At 40.5% G+C, this 23,412-nt stretch overlaps 1 protein-coding gene across 8 annotated transcripts in view; it reads left to right on the plus strand.

Moving 5' to 3' along the window:
• The window catches only part of LOC311264210 (suppressor of tumorigenicity 7 protein homolog), a 60,689-nt gene extending 37,370 nt beyond the window's left edge, over positions 1 to 23,319 (plus strand). For 6 of the 8 annotated variants that reach the window (XM_084364897.1, XM_084364898.1, XM_084364896.1 and 3 more), the window contains 13 exons: positions 6,126 to 6,285; positions 9,783 to 9,837; positions 10,585 to 10,700; positions 10,821 to 10,896; positions 13,836 to 13,990; positions 14,106 to 14,203; positions 14,497 to 14,626; positions 15,330 to 15,402; positions 16,908 to 17,010; positions 17,313 to 17,463; positions 17,576 to 17,668; positions 19,426 to 19,568; positions 22,874 to 23,319. In XM_084364897.1, coding sequence (XP_084221023.1) covers positions 6,126 to 6,285; positions 9,783 to 9,837; positions 10,585 to 10,700; positions 10,821 to 10,896; positions 13,836 to 13,990; positions 14,106 to 14,203; positions 14,497 to 14,626; positions 15,330 to 15,402; positions 16,908 to 17,010; positions 17,313 to 17,463; positions 17,576 to 17,668; positions 19,426 to 19,568; positions 22,874 to 22,969 — 1,449 coding nt within the window. In that variant the 3' untranslated portion in view covers positions 22,970 to 23,319. The remainder of the gene's footprint in view (positions 1 to 6,125; positions 6,286 to 9,782; positions 9,838 to 10,584; positions 10,701 to 10,820; positions 10,897 to 13,835; positions 13,991 to 14,105; positions 14,204 to 14,496; positions 14,627 to 15,329; positions 15,403 to 16,907; positions 17,011 to 17,312; positions 17,464 to 17,575; positions 17,669 to 19,425; positions 19,569 to 22,873) is intronic. The other 2 variants (XM_084364899.1, XM_084364901.1) reach the window with 2 other exon arrangements.
• Positions 23,320 to 23,412: the final 93 nt, after the last annotated feature.

Here is a 23,412-nt window from a genome sequence, read left to right on the forward strand (position 1 = left end):
CTCAACATATCAGATAATTAAGCTAAAACACAGCAATGAAAAATAAGTTTTGATTTACTTTCTCTATCAATTGCCGATTTCAAGACATAAGTGAATTTACCTTTTTGTTTACTTGTCTGTTTTGTACACAAAAAAAATAAAAACATGTTTATTCATTTATGTAGTTATCACACAAGGTAATACATAATACAGGTTTGGATGGAGGGTACACAGTCCTCCTTTGGACTTCATTCAGCTGACACAGGACAGGAAGACACTTATCATATATTTGGACAGGGTGCACAGCAATCTGGACCTCCCACAGCAGGATGAGGAGATGGAGGAGACAGGGCAAGAATCAGAGGAGAGTGAGGGAGAGGCTGCTACTGCTGCTTCTGCTGCAAGGGCACCTAAAAGGAGGAGCAAGGATTTGCTGGAAGAATATCTGGAGAGAAAAGAAGAAAGGGAGCAGCAGCGTACTAAAGAGCGTGAGGAAAGAGATGACATTCATCATTTTCTCATGAATCTTGCTCCGGCCATGAGAAGGCTGTCTCTGTCAAAGCAGTCATGGGTGAAAATGAAAATGCAAGAGCTTGTCTTTCAAGCAGAATTTGGATATTCAGAGCCAGAACACTCACAATTCACACAGCTGTGATTGATCACATTACCGTTGTTCCTGATAGTTGTGCATCAAAAATAGTGTTCCTTTCATCTGGTGAAGTAACCTTTTCTCCCTGTATATCTTTCCTTGTCAACACCTGTAAATCCTAGATATGATACTTAATAAGAACGTTATTTTAACAAGACATTGTGTAAATATTAGCCCTGCGATAGACTGGTGACCTGTCCAGGGTGTACCCCGCCTCTCGCCCGAAGTCAGCTGAGATAGGGTCCAGCTTACCCATGACCCTAGTGCAGGATAAGCGGTATAGAAAATGAATGAATGAATTGTGTCAATAAATAATTATTTATTTGCAGCAGTAAGTATTAAGTTAACACAGAATTCATTACACTGAAGTTTAAAATTAACAAGAACAGTTGCACATGGAAATCATTACAAATTATGAATATTTACAACCTAAACAGTAGATTAAATAATATTTACAAGGGTATTCTAGCAACCAGAAAATTCAGCACAGTGGAAAAGTCAAGGGAGTCCACGGTGCACATGGTCATACTGCCACAGGACTTGGCCAGCAGGTGAGGTGAAATACTGGCGGAATGTATCCCGCACCCTCAGTGCTTCAGCTGATGCTCTGTTGCCTCGGAGACTCCTGATGGCACCAAGGCCACTGCCATCCACAGCATCTGAACCGTCATCAACATCAGCGCTCTGGGTTCCATCAGCACCACGGAGGTAGTTTGTGAGGATGCAGGTGGCTTTGATGATGCTGTCTGCAGTGTCAGGAGAGACTTGCAGCCAGCGTTGATGCACTCTCCAACACTGGCTGAGAATGCCAAAGGCATTTTCAACGATGCGCCGGGCTCTGGAGAGGAGGTAATTGAACACCCTGCGATCTTCTGGCAGACATCTCCCAGGATAAGGGCGGAGGAGAAAGGTCTTCATCGGGAAAGCCTCATCTGCTAAAATCACAAATGGCACCTGCCCCAACTCCGGTGCTGAGGGGAGTGGGCATGGTGCTGGTACATTTAAGTTCCCACCTTGAAGGGCCTGCCCCAGACAGGAGTTCGCAAAGATGCCACCGTCACTGTTGCTACCAAATCCTCCCACATCGACAGCCAAAAACCTGTAACTGGCATCCACCAGCGCAAGGAGGACAACAGAGAAGGTACCTTTATAATTGTAGTACTGCGAACCTGAATTTGCTGGTGCCTGTACTATAACATGTTTCCCATCAAGTGCACCAATGCAGTTTGGGAAGTTCCACCTTTCCTGGAACTTCTTGGCCGTGCTCTTCCAGAGCTCCTCATTTGGAACCGGCATGTGGGTTTCCTTCAGTTGTGCCCAGATGACATCACATGTGTCTTTCACAATGCCAGCCACGGTTGACACACCAAGCCGGAAACTGTAGGCTATTGTTGTAAAGGAGTCCCCTGTGCTGAGGAATCTGGGGAGGGTGGGAGAGGAGTAAAATTTGAATGCACATTACTGCATATACATTACTGCATATATATATATATATATATATATATATACAGATATACAGATGATTGACAGACAGGTAAGGATGTGAAAGATGACAGGCTGTAACACCAAAATTTTACACAAGCCAATCAGAATATAGCATATTAATATAATACTGTGGTGACCCACAATAGGGAAGCTAGGAGAGATGTTCACCAGAGCATAGATATAGGGCTAATAGATCCATATACCTTTAAGAGCAAGGGGTTTATGGGATATGCGGTACGGTTGCTTAGTTACCAGAGTTGTTTGTGTCAATTGTTGTGGACCGTAAACTCGACTCACCCCCCTCTCCTGTCTCATCTTTATAATTTACGTCTCCACAATATAATACATATAATGTAATATAATATAATATAATGCTGTGTCTCTCGTAATGTTTTCCACGGAGCTCTGCCCCGTTTGAAAGGAGAAGGAAGCCGGTGTCAAAAAAAAACAAAAAACCCAGGGAAAACCCTGATAATAATATATAATGCAATATAATGTGGCATACACACTATAGTATTTTAGCTAGAGCTTTGTACCTTACCTCAGACACACTGCCAGACGCTGCTCGGGATCGACAGGGTCCCGGTAATTAGTGGTCTGCTTCCTCGGGTGCGGCGCTAGGAGCCCCAGAAGCGTCTCAAATTGTCCCACGGACATCCGAAAATATGTCCGGAACCGGCCATGATAAAGCTTGAGCTCTTGGACAAGGCAATGGAACTCCCCATCTCTTTCCCTGGCTTGTAGGAGTGGATGGACCCAAAATCTCCTCTTTTTTTTGTAGGTGAGGAGGCGGAGGACAAGCCCACCGTCACTTGATGATGTTGCTGAATCCATCATCTTCTGAATGAACGCAGCGCGAAACTTTGGTTTATAATTGTCGCATCTGTCGCTTATTCGCGTGTCAATGGTTTTGATGCGAAATATTCGGCGGCGAATATTTCGCAATTTCGTGACGTTTATTCGTTACGTCCGCGGTGTGAAAGGACCTTAAGATGAGCTACAAAAGAAAAGGCAGCCTTTGGCACTGTCACCTTATATCTTCCAGGCCCATCACACCATGCAACACACTTTCAATGATTTTAGTGCTTTCCAAACTATAGTGAATGTACTTTGGGGTTTATTTTTGAAAAAATTTCCAAATTTCAGTTTCTTAAATGTGAATATTTGCTGGTTTGTTTCCTCCTCTATGACGGCAAACTGAATATCTTTAGGTTTTGGACAAAACAAGACATCATCATCATCTTGGGATTAGGGAAACATTTTTTTTTTACCTTTTTCTGGCATTTTATGGACCAAACAACTTATTTATTAATTGGGAAATATTCGACAGGTAAATCGACAAAGAAATAATCATTAGTTGCACCCCTACTGTGTACTTAGCTGTCCCTGAGCAAGGCACTTATCCCTCAGCTGCTCTAGAGAAGCCAAAATGGGGTAAAAGTGTTACGTTAAAGTGGTATCCCGCATTTCTGAGATGTGGTTTTTGTTGCAAATATCCCTCAATCTACAGCTTGGCAAAGAGTTTCTTGCCGGCTTACGTCAGTTATCAAAAATAAATAGAATCAACAAAGAAGCAATATAATAGAACTGTTGGCGAGGCTATTCCTACTTATGCAGGTATTTTATCTCTCTTTCAAGTTCTTCACAGAGACAGCCAACTGTGCAACAGTGTTTGGTCTGTATTTTAAAATAGCTCCTCTCTTAATTAACTCACTTTCTCTCTCTTCCCCTGCGGACTATCGGCCAATATGTGAGGCTGCTTAGAAAAGCTGTTGCACATGCTCTGAGATGATTAAGAAATGTAGAAGCCAACTGGTTTCATTGAAGCGATACTGGTCTTTTCTCTGTAATTGGAATAGATGTTTACGTACTGATTTGGTAGGTTTCCTCTGAAGGGTTCAAGTTAATCTCCATCAGAATTTGATATCACTTCCTCCCTCAAGCCAAGGCCGAGTGTAAGAGCTTTGTCAGATGGTTGTCTCTACACTTAGTAAAATGCTGTAGCTCTCATTCTCAGTCATTAAAACTCTCACCATAAGTGGCTCTGATATTAGAATATTTTCAAACCCTTATTTTGTCTTTTTTAATATATGTTTTGAGACACATTCTTGTTCAAAGTAACATTTCACCCAGAAATGAAAATTCATTTCACAGAGTCATTATCTACTAAGGGTGTCACAATTCTCCAAATCCATGATTTGGTCAGCACAAACAGCTACGCTATCGTTGGACTTAAAAAGAGGGGGGTATTTCGCAATAACAGTTGACTTTATTCTGGTGCTATAAAATAAAGACTCCAGAGTTCAACTCAAAAACACCACCCTTCAGTGATTTAACAATAAACAACAAAAGATAGAAATTAATTTTGTTTCAAAGTTTGGTGTCTCAAACCAGTCCAGAGTAAACCCTCTTCTCAAGTAAATGAATCGAGGGTCTTTGGCAATGTTATCAGTTTAGTTCAGTTCCAGTTTCCTCTATGAGTGAACCCTCTTCTCATCAATAAATTATATCTGGAACACTCTGAACCAAAGAAAATAAAATGGTCCACACAGCTCATCAGGTATAATTCAAGCCTCTGCAAGCCCTATGATCTCAAATTGATTTGAAAAGACGTTATTATCTGTCAGCCTCAGGGTGAGTAGATAATTACTGAATCTTTCTCTTTTTAGGGGAACTCTCCCTCTAATATTTATAGTCACAGTCTTGTGCTGTTTGCCACTGAACTGATCCACCAGAGCAGCTGGTTGTGGCTTGCTAAAAAGCAATTTGATGGTAATTGTAAAGATATGGAGAGTATCTTTTTATGTGTTTGTGAAGCTCCACAGATTTCAACATCACATATAGTTGAAGGGTGACAGGGCAGATGTTGTGTTTGAAAGTAGTGTGTACAACTTGGTTTGTCAAATGCATAAAGGAGAGTGATGCACAAAGCAAGTACAGGGGTAAGGGATGAAGGTAAATGGCATGCACTTACTGTATACAGCACACTAAAGCAGTACTGATGACAGTGCAGCTGCCATGCAAGGTGCTGCCCTGCTCATCAGGAGCTGCCTGGGGTCCAGAGTCCCACTCAGAGACACTTTAACATGCAGATTAATGGACGACCATCTCTCCTCATCTCAGACATGTGTCATCATGATCCAACTAAACTGCAGGTTTTACTGATTCGTTCCTCTTCTGTAGCTGAGGGTGGTAATTGGAAAAATTCAGGAGAAGCACACTCCTGGGCCTTTGTGGCACAAGGCTGAGACCCACTGATGCAGACAGTGTTAATCACCGGAATAGCTTAGTCCACATTCTGATTAAAATGGAAAGCAGATGGGGAATAGTGAAGCACAACTAAGTTCTTTAGCTGACAAAGTATTTTTCTCAGTTATGTGCTGGCCAGTAATTGTCTTTATATGAACATCCTGTTAGCTGGTAAACATTGACAGTGGCTGGAACTTTTAGGTCTACTACCACAGTGTTTACTGGACTTGCACTACTTTTGCAAAGACTGAGATAAAATGCTGGTTTAAGATTAGAGCTGACCCAAATATTGGTCTTGGCCCATCACAGATTGATTGGTATCAGCATATATGTTGTTATGATATGAAAACGTGACTTGAAAACCTTTTTTTTCTTTTCAAAACATAATGCAGAAAACTGCTTTTGGTGATTTATGATTATTAAGTTTCCCTGTAAGGTTTATTGTTTTGGATTATAACGTCTACTGTTAAACCATGTGTGTGTGTTTGTTAACCACATTTGAAGGGTAATTGCAAAAAATGTGCGTACAGTTTATATTTTGTATTTTAAAGAATTTCAGCTGAAATATCCATATTCACTTTTTTTACTCCCTAATATTGGTATCGTCATTGGCCCCGAAAAACCAGTATCAGTCAAGAGAAACATTAAATATGATTTTTTTAAAGTTATTAGCTTAACTCAAACAACCCTTTCTGTGGCCTTCATGGAATAAGTGTCATATTAACTTAAAAAATATTTTTCTGTCTCTGTCTCTCTCTTTTAGATATTTGAGTGGTGGTATTTCAGGAAATATGGGACCTCCTTCATAGAGCAGGTGTCTGTGAGCCACCTGCGCCCCCTGCTGGGCGGTGTGGACAGCAGCTCCCCCAGCAACTCCAACACCAGTAATGGGGAGGCCGATTCCAATCGACAAAGTGTGTCCGGTAAGAGTCGATGGATGGAATATCCAGCATAGACAAAAGAGCACCTTATAGTGCTCTGTGACGCATCAGTGCAAAATACAAGGCAGCCCCTGATTTTGAAAGCAGCATCCTGGCAGCAGATCAGAACCACAGCTCTGTTTTGTTGTTAGACATCATGGTCAAGATTTCCAATCACTCTCACAAGAGTAAATATTAGTAAAAACATGTAAAAATAGCGTCAGTGTACAGGAGGTTAGGGGCCAATTGATTGTAAAGTTTGTCTCTATAAGATCAAGAAAATGCTGATGGAGGTTTGCACTAGGTTATAACTTTTATAGTTCTCTCAAATCAGTCAACAAAAATGAGAGCAACACAAACACAAGAACAACATGAACAGAAAAATTGATCCCTTAAATGTTAATGTTCATCATGTGTCTTGTGATGGTCATCATCATCACCACCACCATCTATTTATTTAACTGCTGCAAAGGGCTGACTCTGAGTCCCTGCTCACTTCAGCTTTTCCACTCTAGATCTCATTTCTTTGCAGGCCACTGTTGCAGTAATACAGAGCCCTTCAGTTTGGTTCTGCTATGATAACCTCAAAAAGGAGAATTAAGCAGGCAAGATGTTGTAAAATGTCAAAGCAATTTTTCTGCTGTACTGATGAAAAAAATCCCACTGGTCTGCTGAATGCAAGGAAAGCATTGATTTTAATGTGGAGTTTTGGGAGAGGCTTCCACACTTTTTACAGATCTGCTAACAAAATACTTTTAGGACTGCAGTAAACTAGGACTATTAAAACTGAAATGCAACACAGAGACATCACTGCATTGATAATGTCATCCTGTGACACTTCGTGGAGTTGGTACATTGACACTTAATTAGAGACTTTTTATCTGAGATCATAGGTTTATTTGAGATGCTGCATCAAGATGAGTTTTATGTTAATGTGTAACTTCCAGCTGTGAATCAGAAAACACATCTTTCACTTGCTACAGGATTTGTCTCTTGATGACACTTCCATCTCCTGGCTGCTTTATGCTTTTATGCTTGCAGCCTTTTTGCTGCATAGTAGGTGTATATATTCCTGCATATGCAGTATTGATACATGGTTATATGCAGCCTGTACAATAACTTAATTGCATAACTTTTTTAAATGATTTACTGATTTACAAATTTACCGGGTTGATCGGATTAAAATTAATTGGTAACTAATTCTATAATCGATTAATTGTTTTGGTCAAGTTTTTCAAGCAAACGTGTCAAATATTTGCTGCTTCCAGTTTCTCAAATGTGAGGATTTGCTGCTTTTCTTTGCCATTTATGAAGACTCATTTATGAATAAGGAGTCTTTGGGTTTCTGCCAGTTAGTTGGATAAAAGACATCATTTTAGGCTCTGTGAAATTGTGATAAACATTTTTCACAATTTGTGACATTTATAGACTAATCAATTAAAGGTGCAAGAATTGGCCACCTGTGGAATTCAAACTACCAACACATAGGGGCAGCATATCTCTAGAATAACTGCTAACTGCTGCTGAGCATATTGACTGAACTCCATGACTGTAGCTACTGTTAGCTTGTTGGCTCAGTTAGCAATGCAGCTAGCCAGGCTACTAGGTGAGTTTCGCCGCTCACACCACACAGGAAGCACAGGATGTTAAGACCGCTGGAAGCAAGATTTTTTTTAGGCCTGGGGTTAGCTGCTTAGCGTGCTAACTTAAGTGGATATCTCTATAACACAATACATGGTTATATCTTCACAATTTGTTGATCATTTGAATTCATTTCAATTATATTCTTACATGTTGCACCTTTAATCAGGAAAATAGTCAACAGACTAATTGATTATATTTAGTGGCAGCCCTAACTGTGTGATAACTACTATGTTTTGGTATTTGATGCCATTTTCATCACCAAAACAAGAGATAAAAGACAAGTACAATCAAGAACAGAAAAATAGCAAAACAGGATACACGTTCTGTCTTTCTGTTTTAAGAAGAGATTTTCTACACACTCAGTGCCATACCTGGCATGGTGAGTTACACAGTGACTCAAACCTCCAGCCCTGACGGTGCACTTGTTGAACTACAGTCAAAGAAATTCAAGTATCTTCAGCAACATCCTCCACAGTCGCTCTGTGAGCTCCGCTTAGTGGCTTCTTGGCTTCTGTTCTCCATCAGTGAGGCTTTGATCATGGTTAATCCTTTGAATGTGTATTCGCTTCCCCATGGAAATTCATTCATTTCAAATGAGGAAATGTCTTAGTTCTGAATAATTCTTTTGGTTCCAATGTGGATGATAAAAGAAAACATTTATTCTACATATGCATCCATAATTTAGCACACATTAAATGACTCCGCCTGCTCATGTCTAACCTCAACTGATCAGTATCATATCCACAAGTTGGTTCAGAAGGATCCTGTTGTTGAAGCCTTCGTGGAGGCATGATGCAGCCTGATTTTGTTTTCAGTCAAACAACTTTGACTTAAGTAGGATTATGTCAGCTATTAAATCAACAAGGCATGATTGAGAGAAGAAAGGCAGTCTAATTATTTGGACTGTGCTAATCCTCAGTTTTCTGGCTAATAATCTACTCTGTGTAAATCCCTCCATTGAAATCAGAGTTGCAGGGTGTAACATATTATTTGTCTTTGTTACAACAGAAGTCACTTGATTGAAAAGTCTGGGTCTGCACTTGAAATAAAAAAAATGTAGTACAGCATGAATTCAATAGGTGTGTGTCAGCTACTGTTTTTATATCATGTAAAATTAATATTTATGGGATTTCGGACTGTTGGTCAACCAAAACAAGCAATACAGAGATGTCGCCTTCAGCTCTACATGGACTCTTTAAATTATTTTGTGTCATTTTATAGATTAAACATTTAACAAAGTGATACAAAAATTATGAAAACGAAAATTAACAGATTAAAAAAAGAAATTGATATTCTGACCTGTAGCACCTAGTATGAGTCAAGCTCCAAAAATCTTGCATCCACAGTGCGTCTGGATTGCATCCTCCTTCCTGGTTCAGGTTGTAAAAACTCAAGTAATAACACAAGTTTTCTGTTAGAAATATCCCCCAAATCAAAGCTGGTAACCATGAGTTTTGCGTCTCATGATGAATGAACTGATTTGATTTGTGTAATTGCCAGAATTTTCCTGTCTGTTATGAAACTTAGCACGGGTCCAAAAGTATTTTTGGAATCAACATTTCATAACTCCATATTGTAAAATCCTACATTCATCTGTTCAGTGCTCTTAGCCAAAACAAAGGCTCTCGACTGTTTTCTGGGAGTTTCTGCAGAAGCATGTTTGGCCACTGGGGAGTTTGAAGGCCTTTTCCCTGTCAAATGTGCTCTCAGACAGGTCGATGTGCCAGTCATGGAGCTGCAGGGTGGATGGCAGAATGCACAGTCGAGCCCTTTGAAGTGTGCAGAGGAGGCTCAGTGTCGACTTTACCCTTGACACTCATCATCAGTGTTGTTCTCTTTCTGTCTCCCTCCTGCAGAATGTAAAGTATGGAGAAATCCGCTGAATTTATTTCGTGGAGCCGAATATAATCGGTGAGTGACGGCAGCTACCTGCGTCAGTCTAGGGCTTCAGGAACACAGGAGCCTCCACTGTCTTCCTTTTCTTCCTCTCTCTGATCTGCATGTCTTCTCTTTTGTTTGTTTTCCTCATCAGTGTCAAGTTCACTCTTCTGCCCTTTTTCTTATTTGTATTTATTGGACTATTTCTTTTTCTCTCTTCACTTTCTTTCACCTCACATTCTGTCATCTGTTTGGCATTTCCCCCCCAGTTAGTTCATTTATTTTCTCTCTTCTTTCTCCTTTTTCCCCCTCATGTTTCATTTATTTCTTTCCTCTGACCCTCCAGTCTTTAATTCCTCTCTGAGATTTCTTTTTCTTGTCTCCACTTTGATTTCCTCTCATCAATTTCTATTCTCCGTCACTCCTCCTTTATTCTCTCTTTGATGTGTATGCCTGCTGTTTCTTACATTGAGTCATCCTCCACTTCTGCATTTCTCGTGTTCTAATTGTCCTGTCGTTTTCTCTACCTATCAACCTGCATGCTGAGCTCTGGCTCCTAACTTTAGCCAATCTGAGTCAAGTACAATTCCCATGAAGTCAGTGCAGCTCATGACTCATTTACAGTTATCTGAACAACATCCCGCATCTTACTAGTATCTCATTCCCTCTTTTCTCTTTAACTTTTGCCTTTCATTGTGATACTTGGATTCTTTACATCATCCTGTGTTTGAACACTTAGTCAGTTTCTAATTACGAATGTGTCTCTATGCTGGTGTTCAGGTATACGTGGGTAACAGGTCGTGAGCCGCTGACATACTACGATATGAACCTGTCAGCACAAGATCATCAAACCTTCTTTACCTGCGACTCAGACCACCTCCGGCCTGCAGACGCAAGTAAGCAAACGCACGCTCATGCATATACAGTACATGCATCTTGATGTATGTGCACAGGTGGTAATGTGACTCCTCGGAGTTCTTACATTTGTTTGTTTGTTTGTGTTTGTTTGGTGGCAGTTATGCAGAAGGCATGGAGAGAGAGGAATCCACAGGCTCGCATCTCTGCAGCACATGAAGCTCTGGAGCTCGAAGAGTGAGTCCACTTCCTCTCTATCTTCCTCTCTTTGATCCCATTCACACCTGGTATTAAAGTTTGATCTGTATGAGGACATGCTACCCTGATAAGGAAATACTAAACTAAATGTTAAAGTTGCAGTCTACACGTTTTCTGCTTTAATGTTTTCATTATGAAGTAAATGTTGATTACTCAGTCTAATGACACCATCTGCGCTTACATCGGTTCCCTGTATACCTGCTTTCACTGAGCTCATTTGTCTGCCACTGGGCACCAAATCTCCCGAGAAAATGAAGGCTGACTGGTGATGTCAGGCTGGCAGCTTGGCACCATATCCGTCGGCATTCATGTATCCATTATAACCTAAATGAATGATTAAACTCATTTTTTTTTTCTGTGTTTTGGGAGTTGGTGCTCTGAGGAAAACAGAAATGATCCAGCTGTCTTTGCAACAGCGGCACCAACAGTAATACCATTTTAAAATACTGGCATTTACATACTTTAATGCAAGGTATAAATGCGTCATTATCTGACGTGTCTGACCAAATCTGGAGGTAGTCTGAATCAGATTGTGTTTGGGATCTTACCTGGGTGTAAATGCAGTCAGTACAACATGTTGGCATTTGTACACAACATGCATTGATGCAGATATTTGTGTATAGCTCACCTAAAATATAGGTTGTCCAAATTTAGAGAGCAACAAGCAAAAACGCAGAAAGAGACACACCTCTAGTTACGGATTATACATCTATTCCGTGCCAGGGAGGCACCAAATAATGCATTATTCAACAGAACTGCATAAAGAATGAAAGCAAAAGAGGTGGGAAATGAATGATATACAGTAGGAAATAGGTGTGAGTGGCACCCCTGTAGCTCACCTCATTGAACGTGTGCCCCATGCACATAAAGTCCTTAGTAGCAGCCCAGATGCAACCAACCTGCGGCGCTTAACTGCGTGTTATTCCGTCTCTTTCTCCCCCATTTCCTTTCAGATAAAGGCAACAAGAAGCCCAAAAATGATAAAAGAAAAAGAAAAAAAACCTTTTTACAATATTTTTTATACAAAGAAAGGGATTACTAACCTATTATATTTGCCAAATTTACAAGAGGGGACATTGATTTTTTTTTTTAAGGAAGTCCGGGGCTGATTTGCAGCCACCTCAAATTACGCAGGAGAACACAAAAATAGATTGTTTTTATCAGGATAGTGCATATATATACAGAATTAATTTTAAAACCAGACGTAAATGGGATGCGATATGACTGTTTTACAACTGTCTGCTTCGAGATAAGCAGTGTGAATTAAAGTACGGAAATATAAATGCGTCTGTCAAATCTTCTGTGCTAATAACGGTGATTATTAATCATGTTGATATGCAGTAAAACAATCAGGCAGTCCTTGGAGTATATGACATGTAAAATTGGAAATTCAGAAATAATGTTCTTGTCACAATGATTGAAAATGCTCCATAAATATTTAATTTTCCTGTTATAAACTTTTATTCATCCAGAAAACACAGATTGATTTTTGTCCTCATTTTTCACCTGTGACCTGCTTTATATTCATGAAGTTCAGTATATTCATTTATCACTGACCAGCAAAGGGAGAAATGTGTTTAAATTGGAACTTGTTCAAGGGCACCACAACGGCAGGTTTTTTGCCAACTTAACCCATTTTTACTCAGCCAGATTTTCTCTGCTGATTGTCCCAAACCAGGTCGTCTTTAGGTCACACAAGCCGTCATGATAATTGGTCAAACTGGTGCCTCACTGGTACACATTTGCTGGGATTTTGACAAAACATGGAGGGAAGGTACATCACTCATTGGCAATCTGATCTAATATTAAAGACACAGTGAAATGGCTTATAATTTCCTTTCTGTTTTTTGTTTTGTTTGCGACCCTTTAAAATTGAGTAATGTCTTCCCCTGACTGCTCTTCACGGTCTTTGACCTTAATTTTGATGTGAGCAGTTTAATCAAAGAAGGCTCTTCTTCTAAGATTCTTTGATTCAAGGGATTTTTCATGGTCTGGAGAGGCAAAAGTATCCAGTATTTTACCAGTAAGAAGCAAAAACTGACTGGAAAGTTAGTTACAAATTATATTTTACTCTTCTTATCTCTTATTTGGGAAGATCTCACATGATTGCATTTGCACTTTCTACGACCTGTTTTCAAATCTTTATTTAAAACTATAAAATTCAAGCAAAATTAAGTCACAGCCTTGATTTTATTCCTAAATCCCAAATAGAGCTGCAACTAACAATCATTTTTGATTATGTTTTGCAATTAATCAGTCAGTTGTTTAGTCTATAAAATGTCAGAAAATAGTGGAAAAAGTCGATCATTGTTTCTCCAAAGCCCGAGATGACGTTCTCAAATGTATTGTTTTGTCAACAATCCAAAGATATTCAGTTTACTGTCATAAAGGAGGAAAGAAACGCTGGAAGCTGGAATAATATAACAATAATAAACACTGTTTCTTTTGGGTCAGTAGTAGATTTCAGTGCGGTACGAATTGAAAAATTAGAAACCAATTTATGCTGGTGGGAGTGATGATGAATCGCATCACAGAGTGGTCCTCTGGGTATCTGCGTCATTCATAGGGGAAGACAACATGTTTTCATGGCAGTGTATGGTTATTTTTAGGAGCGTGTGTGACTGTAAAGGCAGTGAAGAGGAACTGTGGCTGCGTTGCATGTCGCTCTCAGCTCTTATCAGGCCTTGACAGCAGATTGACTCAGATGACTTCTTTGATCAGTGATCTGTCAGATCCTGCTTTTAAAAACATGAGGCGTAAAAGCTGTTTATAGCACCGAGACACCACACTGTTTAGACAAACAAGGCACACTGTATATTAAGTTGGTAAAAATAATGAATGAGTCCATACGACGATACGTTAGTTTGTAATTTCCTTACTAACAGATCCTACTACTCTCCTCTCATCTCCTCCTGTAGTTGTGCAACAGCATATATTCTGCTGGCAGAGGAAGAAGCTACAACCATCATGGAGGCTGAACGTTTGTTTAAACAGGCGCTAAAAGCTGGAGAGGGCTGCTATCGCCGCAGCCAACAGCTCCAACATCACGGTACACAATATGAAGCCCAGCACAGTGAGTATAATCCACTCAGGATCAATTTAGAAATACATAGCAATTAGAGATATTAAGGGTTACAGGTAAAACTGAAACGTTTGTGTTACATTATATGTTTGCATTTCTCCACCAGGAAGAGACACCAACGTATTGGTGTACATAAAGAGAAGACTGGCCATGTGCTCCAGAAAGCTTGGCCGAACACGAGAAGCAGTTAAAATGATGAGAGATGTAAGTACACAGCCTGCCAGTAGACACACACACCCACACACACATGCACACACAAAGACATACACACAGAGGACTGAAAGGAAGTTGTTCTTTGATTTCTGAAGTTTCAAAGGCTTCAGTTTAATCATCAGGGTCAGAAAAAACTCACAAAGCAACATGAAAGTTTTCATTTTCAACATTCAATTAGATTTCAAGGTTGAAAGTCTTAACTGCATAGTGATTAACCCCAAAGCTCTTGTCTGCTGACATGTGTGCATGTGTCGCCCCCTGTCCGGTATTACATGTAACAACAGTTGTGTGTTTTCCAGTTAATGAAGGAGTTCCCTCTCCTCAGTATGTTCAACATCCACGAGAACCTGCTGGAGTCGCTACTAGAGCTCCAGAACTACGCCGACGTCCAGGCCGTTTTGGCCAAATATGACGGTGAGACACACACACACACACACACACACACACACAGTTTAAATATTGATATCATCATACACAACCACATCCAAAGCTGTTTCTACCAGAGCCTCCTCTCACTGCCAATGATTGCAGGGACAGTACTTGTATGATTACAGAGTGGTACTTTGCAATTACTTATTGGGTGTGCTTAAGACTGACATGACACCTGTCTTTTTGAATGGTTATAGCTGTTGACTTAAGCTAATATTAACCAATACATGCTGCACTGCTTTGTTGCATGCGGACTTGTACCTGTATACCAAATGCTGTTATTCAAAATGATTTTTAGCACAGATTGCCATAAAACCAACCTACATGTGGATATACACCATAGATCCTTCGAGATGTATTGTATACAGCAGGTGTCATTGTACACAAACAGTAACTTGATCTTTTTATTCATTTATCTTAGATCTGTGTCAAGTTTACAGGTAACATCAGTGAAAAAAGCCAATTCACACCTAACTGTTAGACAAGTACAAAATAAGACTTGATAACAAAACAACCCCAAAGCTTTGAAACCCAAACTCATCATCTTCACTCACAAACCTCTCCAGGCAGCTGCAGGGTTATTAAACTCAGCCCCCCACCCCCTTCCAACTATCACCTGTAATCCCAAACTTTTTCTATGTTCACTAAACACCCCCTCCCCTCTCTCTGCTTTGTGTCTCCTCCACAGATATTAGCTTACCCAAATCTGCAACAATATGCTACACAGCAGCTTTGCTCAAAGCGAGGGCGGTATCGGACAAGTGAGTATCTCTTTTCTTCGGTTACAAAGCTCATACGGGCCGGGGGCTCCACATACCTGCTCTGCTATTTAAGAGGTTAAAATAGAGCTAAAAAACAGCCCCGGGACCTGGATAGTGTGAGCCAGAGAATAGGACTGAACCGTGGTGTAGTAACCGTGGGTTAGCAGTGATTGTGCTCTTTGGTACAGAGCTGCCTTCAGGGTTGATCAGTATTGTGAGACGTGAGTGTTTCTGTCTCGCCAGAGGTACAGGGTTATTACTGTAAAACATATACAGTCATACTGATGGTGCACAGATAAAAACAAAGAGAGAGACAGTTTTTTATTCCTATATGCCAATTTACTATACGTGCAACCCTGATTCCAGTAAAGCTGGGACACTGTGTAAAACATAAATAAAACAGAATGTGTTTATTTGCTAATCCTTTCTGACATATACTCAACTGAAAACACTACAAAGAAAATATATTTAATGCACTGCATCAATCTCCTTGACTTGGTTTTAAAGCCCTTCTATAAATCCCTTTTCTGTTCATTAAATCCACAGAGTGCCGCAGGAATACGTTTTAAACCTGATGATAAGTTAACATTTTTCTTCTGGTTAACTCGTCTAGAATTTTGGGTAAATAGCTGAAATAAGGTCTTTGGTTACCACAAGCTTTAGAGATTTTAAGGTTTCGTTCTACGACATAAAATTTCATCACTTAATATTCCATGTTTGTTAATTAAAAAGCGTGTATGTGTCTTTAGAAAGGCGGGTGCCAAAACTCTAAATGAGACAGAGAGACTCATCTACTCACTAGTCCATCTTTACAGGCCGACTATTCTCGCTCTAACATTTCTAACTTGTAGATTGATCATATTTGATACAAATGTGTATATTGTAGTGTAGTAGGAAATGTAGCGATAGTAACGTTGAGGTCATCTAACCACGAAGTACATCGTTTATAGCCTAACGTTAGCTTTTTACTTATGGCAGTTTAATTTACACTTCAGAAATCATGAAAGTGGTGTTCATCTGTGAGGATTATCCTGCTGAACAAAACATGTTAGTGTCATAAACTTGGGTTTGCCATGGAGGTTATTTTCTACAATAATCCAAAATCCAATTGAAAAATTCAACTAGCTTTTAGTTGAGGGTCACAGGACGGTGCTAACTACTCATCCCTGCAGCACTCTATTATCTTACACAAAAAATACACCCTAAAGCAAACAAAAACATCACACTGTTGGTGATGTACTGGAGTCTTCTCCTGCTCTTTCCCTCACATGCATGTTAATCTAAGTGCGCTCAAGTGTTCCCTCGCTTGATCTTTTTCTTCTACATGTGAGGGATTTATGTGATGTTCTTACACAGAGCAGCTAGTTAGTGACATGAGAGCGGCCTGGATTTCAACGTCTTTATTCAGCATCGTGGGAGTCATTTTCATTTCAAAAACACTTTGATCATATAGTGATGTGCAATCCCAAGTCATAATGCTGACATGTGTATGTGTGTGTGTGTAGATTCTCTCCAGAGGCAGCCTCCAGGCGAGGGCTGAGCACAGCAGAGATGAACGCAGTAGAAGCCATCCACAGAGCGGTGGAGTTCAACCCTCACGTCCCCAAAGTGAGACTCCGTACCTGTAATACTACACACCTGCTGTGATCCCATGCTAACCATGTAACACAGCTACCAGCCAGTGAAAGTGTTGAACTGTAAACATGAAACATGAATTTTTCCTGTCGACACAGATCTGTTTTTGTTTCTGGTAGAGTCAGAGTGGATTTTCAAGAGGAATAATGAAATCAATATTTTAGAGTTTCCACACTCAGCTATACTTTATTTATTATTAATGTCACATTCAGCTGGAACGCCATCACTTAATCCTGCTCATCGTCCGTCTTTGTTCCCTCTCTTCTCCTCCTCAGTATCTGCTGGAGATGAAGAGTCTGATTCTTCCTCCAGAACACATCCTGAAGAGAGGCGACAGCGAGGCTATCGCCTACGCCTTCTTCCACCTGCAGCACTGGAAAAGGGTAGAGGGGGCGCTCAACCTGCTGCACTGCACCTGGGAGGGCAGTGAGTACACACACAACGCTGCACTTACATCTCATAGGTTTCATTCCAAACAGAAATAATATGAACTGACTGTAATCAGCTGTCTGTTGAAACCTGGACTTTGTGTTTGCAGCGTTCAGAATGATCCCATATCCTCTGGAGAAGGGTCACCTCTTCTATCCCTACCCCATCTGCACAGAGACGGCCGACAGAGAGCTGCTACCCAGTAAGAGCCGCCCTGACACACACATACACACACACAGTTTTTACAGTCCAGGGCAATAAATATTATCTCAGTTTATCAGTTAAGAAAGTAACTAAAGATGCTCTAAAATACTGCTGCTATTCATTTAAGATCAGTGGGTGTAGTTTTGTTTTGTTTTGTAACAACGCAAAGAAAAACTTTAGTACGAAACCATAATATGTATATATTTGAAGACTTTCACAAAAAACTGAAACTGACAGATTTTCTTTAATGCTTTTAGTCTCAAGTAATTTCTGTTGGTCGGAGAAAAAGAGAAGAATTCAGCTAAGTTTGTGTTCGAAAACAAAGCTAAATTCAGCTCATTTCATGGGAATAACTGTTAAGATTTTAGTCTTAATAATTAAACCCTGTGCGTGTTGTTCAAACTAGTAATTATAATATTTCTAGTAGTTGCAGCAGCATCAAAGTGTGATAATTTGTCCATATTGATGAGGATGATGTAAATGTGGTCTTTTCATTAAGAATAATTATGCCAATCTTAATGATGGCTGGCACAGAAACTGAGTGGTTAAATTTGACATTAATAATTATCATGATGAGACAAATTCCTCAACAGAGCACTGAGCTCTGGTGTGAGTGTGTGTCGTCCTGCTGTCTGCTCAGCAGCTCGTCTGTCTTCACACTCAAACCTTCACTTGATTAAGTTGGCTTCCAGCCACCGGCGGCAGCCCACTGTGCTGTGGTTGTATGTGTCGCTGGGTGGATTTATGTATAACATCACATTGCTGTTTTTCACCAAAACCTTCAATCTATAAATGAATATTCATATTTTTTTCACAGACACTCAACAGCCCAACTCTATACAAGGATAGCTGCTCCTGTCATGTGCAGTTGTCCTCTGATACAGGAGCAGTGTGGTCCACATGTGTTTGGACTGTATAGAGCTGTATGTCAGCAGTAACCTGAGCAGACATGTCTGCTGTTGGCACACGACCACGCTGCTGCCTTCAGAATCTTCCTTTAAGCACAACAGACGAAGAGTTTGATATATTTTACCCTGAGACAGCTGACAGATGCTTCAGGCATCTATATTCAACACGTGCAGTTAAACATTAGAGCTCCTTTTTTTAACATAGTTGATATTTAATCTCATTCCCGAGTTGTCAACTACTGATGCTTCGGGATTGTTGGTCCGGTCGACCGCCATCCCAAAGCATCAATTGTGGGGATTTGGGCTTTTTTGACTGCCTAAGGGCCTGTGTCCACATAGCGTTTTTTTCATTTGTTCCCAAAGGGGCAGTGTCCAGCATCTTTTTTATGAGCACTCCGCCTGTTGCAACGCCAAAATGCCTTACTTTCCTGATGAAAAGAAAAGGTTTCTTACTCTGTTCCACACACAGAAATGTTTTATTTTTTATCATGGAAATTTTTTCTTTTTGTGGAAAAAAGGAAAACAATTCTTGACTTTTATAGAAACATCCCAACTTATGCTTTGAAAGTAGCAATAAGGAGAAAAAAATAAATAAATAAATACTGTTTCACACATTTTTAGAAAACAAAAATTCCCACTCTGTAAAAAAATCCTTAGATAATGAACTAAGCTGCAGTCAAAAAAACAAAGTCTATTTCGTGATGAATGTCGTAAAAATTTTGCTCTAAAGTAACATTATGTTTGTGTGTGTGTGTGTGTGTGTGTGTGTGTGTGTGTGTGTGTGTGTGTGTGTGTGTGTGTGTGTGTGTGTGTGTGTGTGTGTGTGTTTGTCTGTCCCACGTGGAAGCAGTGTTTCACGAGGTGTCAGTCTACCCTAAGAAGGAGCTGCCCTTCTTCATCCTCTTCACAGCCGGTCTCTGCTCCTTCACCGCCATGCTGGCTCTGCTCACACACCAGTTCCCCGAGCTCATGGGAGTGTTTGCTAAAGCTGTGAGTACACACTGCACACGCACATGCAGCCACACCTGTTTGATGCAGCAAAAATCGATCATGGCAAGAAATCTGACCTTTTCTCCGGCACAAACTTTTCTCTTACTCAACAGTTTGTTTGATGACGAGGGATCTTAAAAGTTAATGGCTTGATTTCCATAAAATCCGCAGGGTTGAATATTTCCAGTGACCCTCAGACCTTACTTTGTGTGCCACCCTCTGGTCACAATGTCTGTTTTGCACACAGTATCATAACCTAACAAGCAGATCGCTCCAAACCTGCTCCACAGTGGTCAAACTAATTTGATTTGAATGATTCTGTGACCTTTTCTTCTACCACCACCACATCCAGAATAAACGTGTCAGAGCTCTACGACCACAAATTCATCAGCTTGTTCCACTGAATAATCATACTTTTACTTTTTTCTTAAATAATCCTAATTTTGTTTAATTTGCTGTTTCACTTGTTTGAAGATTGTTGGCTAAAGGTTAATTAATGCTCCCTTTATGTATGAAAACAGACAAGTCCGTTTCAAATGATATAACCGTCACTGCCCACATACTTCCATGCGCTTCACGTTGACATGGATGTTTAGCAATACAACCGCTAGAGGACGCCGCTTAGAGTCAAATCATTCTTGCACAGACCTCCACTTTTCCTTCACTACCATCCAATCTCCTTCCAGCTGTTCTGTAGAAACTGCCTCTGTGCTTGGGCGATGAAACATATTCATACAGATGTTTAAAACTTCTCGCATAACCTCTCCTGAAAAAGTTCCGCCATTTTTAAAACAACATCTTCCTTTCCAGTAGTCGTGTCTCAATAGTCTTGAACTATTGGCTACACTGCAACGCTGCCCCCTATGGCTACCAGGGGTACTGCTCCATTGGTCTGTATCCGTAAGCTCGCAGAAAACGTGCAAAAATATGGACAAAATGAACGCTTAAGTACGGACAGAAGGCTCCGTCCTTATCCATATGCTAATCTAATGTTGAGCATACATGAGCCTTACATCAACCACTAGATAAGTGCAGTTGATGTGTTTGAGGTTGTTGAGCGGGAATATTTGAAAGTCATTTGATCGTTTTCCATAGTGCACTTTAATTGCTTTGATCGGGTCAGTCACATGCGTCTCCACACCCTTTTAAAGCCATACCAAAGAGGGACATTTTTTAATGTTTAGAAGCTGTTTGATCGTTGATTTCGGCAGTAACTAAATAAATGAACCTTTGTTTATATAGTACTTTTAAAAAACACACAAAGATGAAAAATATAAACAAAAAAACACTAAACACATCAAACAAAATGAACCAAAACAAAGACAGATGATCAGACAGAACCTTCTGAGGTTAAATGTCCTCTTCCAGCCTCCGTACTAAACCCAGAGCCACCTTAATCCTCCCCTCCTGTAGTCATAGCAGCCAGCAGGGGGCGCTGCCTGCCCCGCTCCTACCTGCAGGCTGAGCTGCTCACCTGGAATGTGGCTGAGCTCATCTCTCCCCCCTGATGTGACACTATCAGCAGATACCATCTACCTGCTGAGAGCTGGAGCGCCCCACACACACACACAGACACACACACACAGACACACACACACACAGACAAACACACAGACACAGACAAACACTCTAAGTTCACCTTTATTCATTCTCTATGTATGAAGTTCAGGGATCACTTACAAATGTATTAATTAATCTGAAACCACCATGTAAAGAGACTTTTAATGTTTATTTTAGACCGTTTTCATAGTTAAAGGGGCATTATGAAGTTTTGGAGAAGAAATTCAAACTCTGAATTTTAATATTTACAGTATAAATGGGGTAATTATACAAACTCAGAAATGTTTATTGTTACCACAACTGAATAAACAAGCTGTTTTCAGAGGAAAATAAGGTCCCAGAACACTGTTTGAAGGTAGAAAGGTGGCAGGGTCTGCCAAATATAAACAAAGCAGAACAGTACTGTATGACATTGTGTAGTCCTTTAACGTCAGTTGTTTATTTAGGCATTAAAAAAATTAAGATTTCAAAACTACATACTGCACCTTTAATGAATGTGTTGCTGAGGCTACCAACTAACTCATCTACTAATTAAATTGATCAGACAGAAAAACTCAGGTTGGATAGTCTGTGAAGATATTCCACCCCGCTGACTGAGGGAAAATGTGGATCATTGCGTGTTCTTGTCGCGGCCGATGATCCACTTCATACAGTGTTGACACAGTTCAGGATCTTCCTGGATTACAGCACTGTCTCCTTGTCGCCCACACACCTCACATGGTACACACTCCTTTACTTTGAAGTGCTCTTTGAAGCTGGAACAGAGATGCGTGATACGATGTGTGAGGCCGGCCTCGACTACATGCAGGTGGAGAGCAGGGCTGCACAGACAGACTCTTCTCTCTCTGTCATGGCTTTTATCTGCCATCTTACAGAGTGAGAACCTCTATGACCTGCTGTTGCTCTGGTGGAGCCCCTATTACTCCCCAACCCCCCCTCCGCTTCACCTACTCTTCACTGGTTGTTGCCAAAACACACCTGAGGGCGAGAATGGCAGCTTGTAGACAGGGCTGCAGCACTCAGGCATGAAGTGGAAATGTAGATTTAATGGAAACAATTGGAAAACAGTGCAGTATGCTTAATTTTATTGTTCCATTATTAAAACCTCACGTCTACGACCATGAATCTAAAGAAGTTGGGACGATTATATACAGAATTAAATCATTGGCATCAATTGTGTTGTCGTTTAAGGTCAGTTTGAGTATTCAGTCATGAAAACAAAGAAAGTTTGTTTATTTAGTCTGTTAATGAAGATTTTTCTCTTCTGATTATAATTTCTTCCCCAAAACTACATAATGCACCTTTAACTAATCTTGTTATTTTGTAATGTAACTTTTGAGGGACGTTGAAATCGGCTAATTCAACTGTATTATTCACTCGTAACATTAAAATGTCTAAAACAGCTCGACCTTTTTAATGTTTTCGTGAGTTGTGCAGTCGCGTTATCCTAAATGTTTCCAGAAACATTCAAACCAGAGGAATCTGACACTTTATTCAAGGTAACTGTGTTTCATTTGGTAACCAGTGACTTTAACTTCCTGAAGAGAGTTACAGAGCGAGGAAGGAAGTAGGTGAACAAGACTAAACATTACCATGAAAAACATGACCTCACATTTGTGCCCTTCTCAGTCTTTTATTTTGATTTAGACCCTTAGCAGCAGAAATGAGCTGCTGTTATGTTCGTGCTCATGCTGATGTTTGGCTCATTACCGTTTGTGTGACTGTTGTTCTTTCCTCCCCTGTAGTTCCTCAGCACGCTGTTTGCTCCTCTGAACTTCATCATGGAGAAGGTGGAGAGCATCCTGCCGTCCAGCCTCTGGCACCAACTCACCCGCATCTGACCTCGACCGACCCGGACCGGACACAGAATCAGACCCAGGACCAGGAGCCGACCTCCATCCAGACAGAATCAGCTGAACTGAAACCCAGAACTCTGCGTTGGACTGGACTGACACACCTTTGTGCCAAGAGTTCAAACCAAACTGAGAACAGACGAGGACGGGAGGAGGCACAGGACAAAAAGGCAAAACAACGGAATCCAGAATTGGTTTTGACTTTATTTGATATGTTTGCATTTTTTGGGTTTTCAATCATTTAAAGCTGTTCTTTTGTTGTACAAAAAGAGGTGATCAGTTGCCATCATTAAAAAAAGTGAGAAGACAAAAAAATACAATAAAGGACTTTTTGTGTATTGCTGCAATCCAGCTTCTTCCCGCCATTTTGATTCACGCGCTGTTTAACGGCACAAACGTGCGGCGCTGCAGTTTAACGCTGCAGCTGAACA

This window comes from Pagrus pagrus, assembly GCF_965226575.1.
Source record: "Pagrus pagrus genome assembly, chromosome: 10".
Lineage (NCBI taxonomy): Eukaryota > Metazoa > Chordata > Actinopteri > Spariformes > Sparidae > Pagrus > Pagrus pagrus.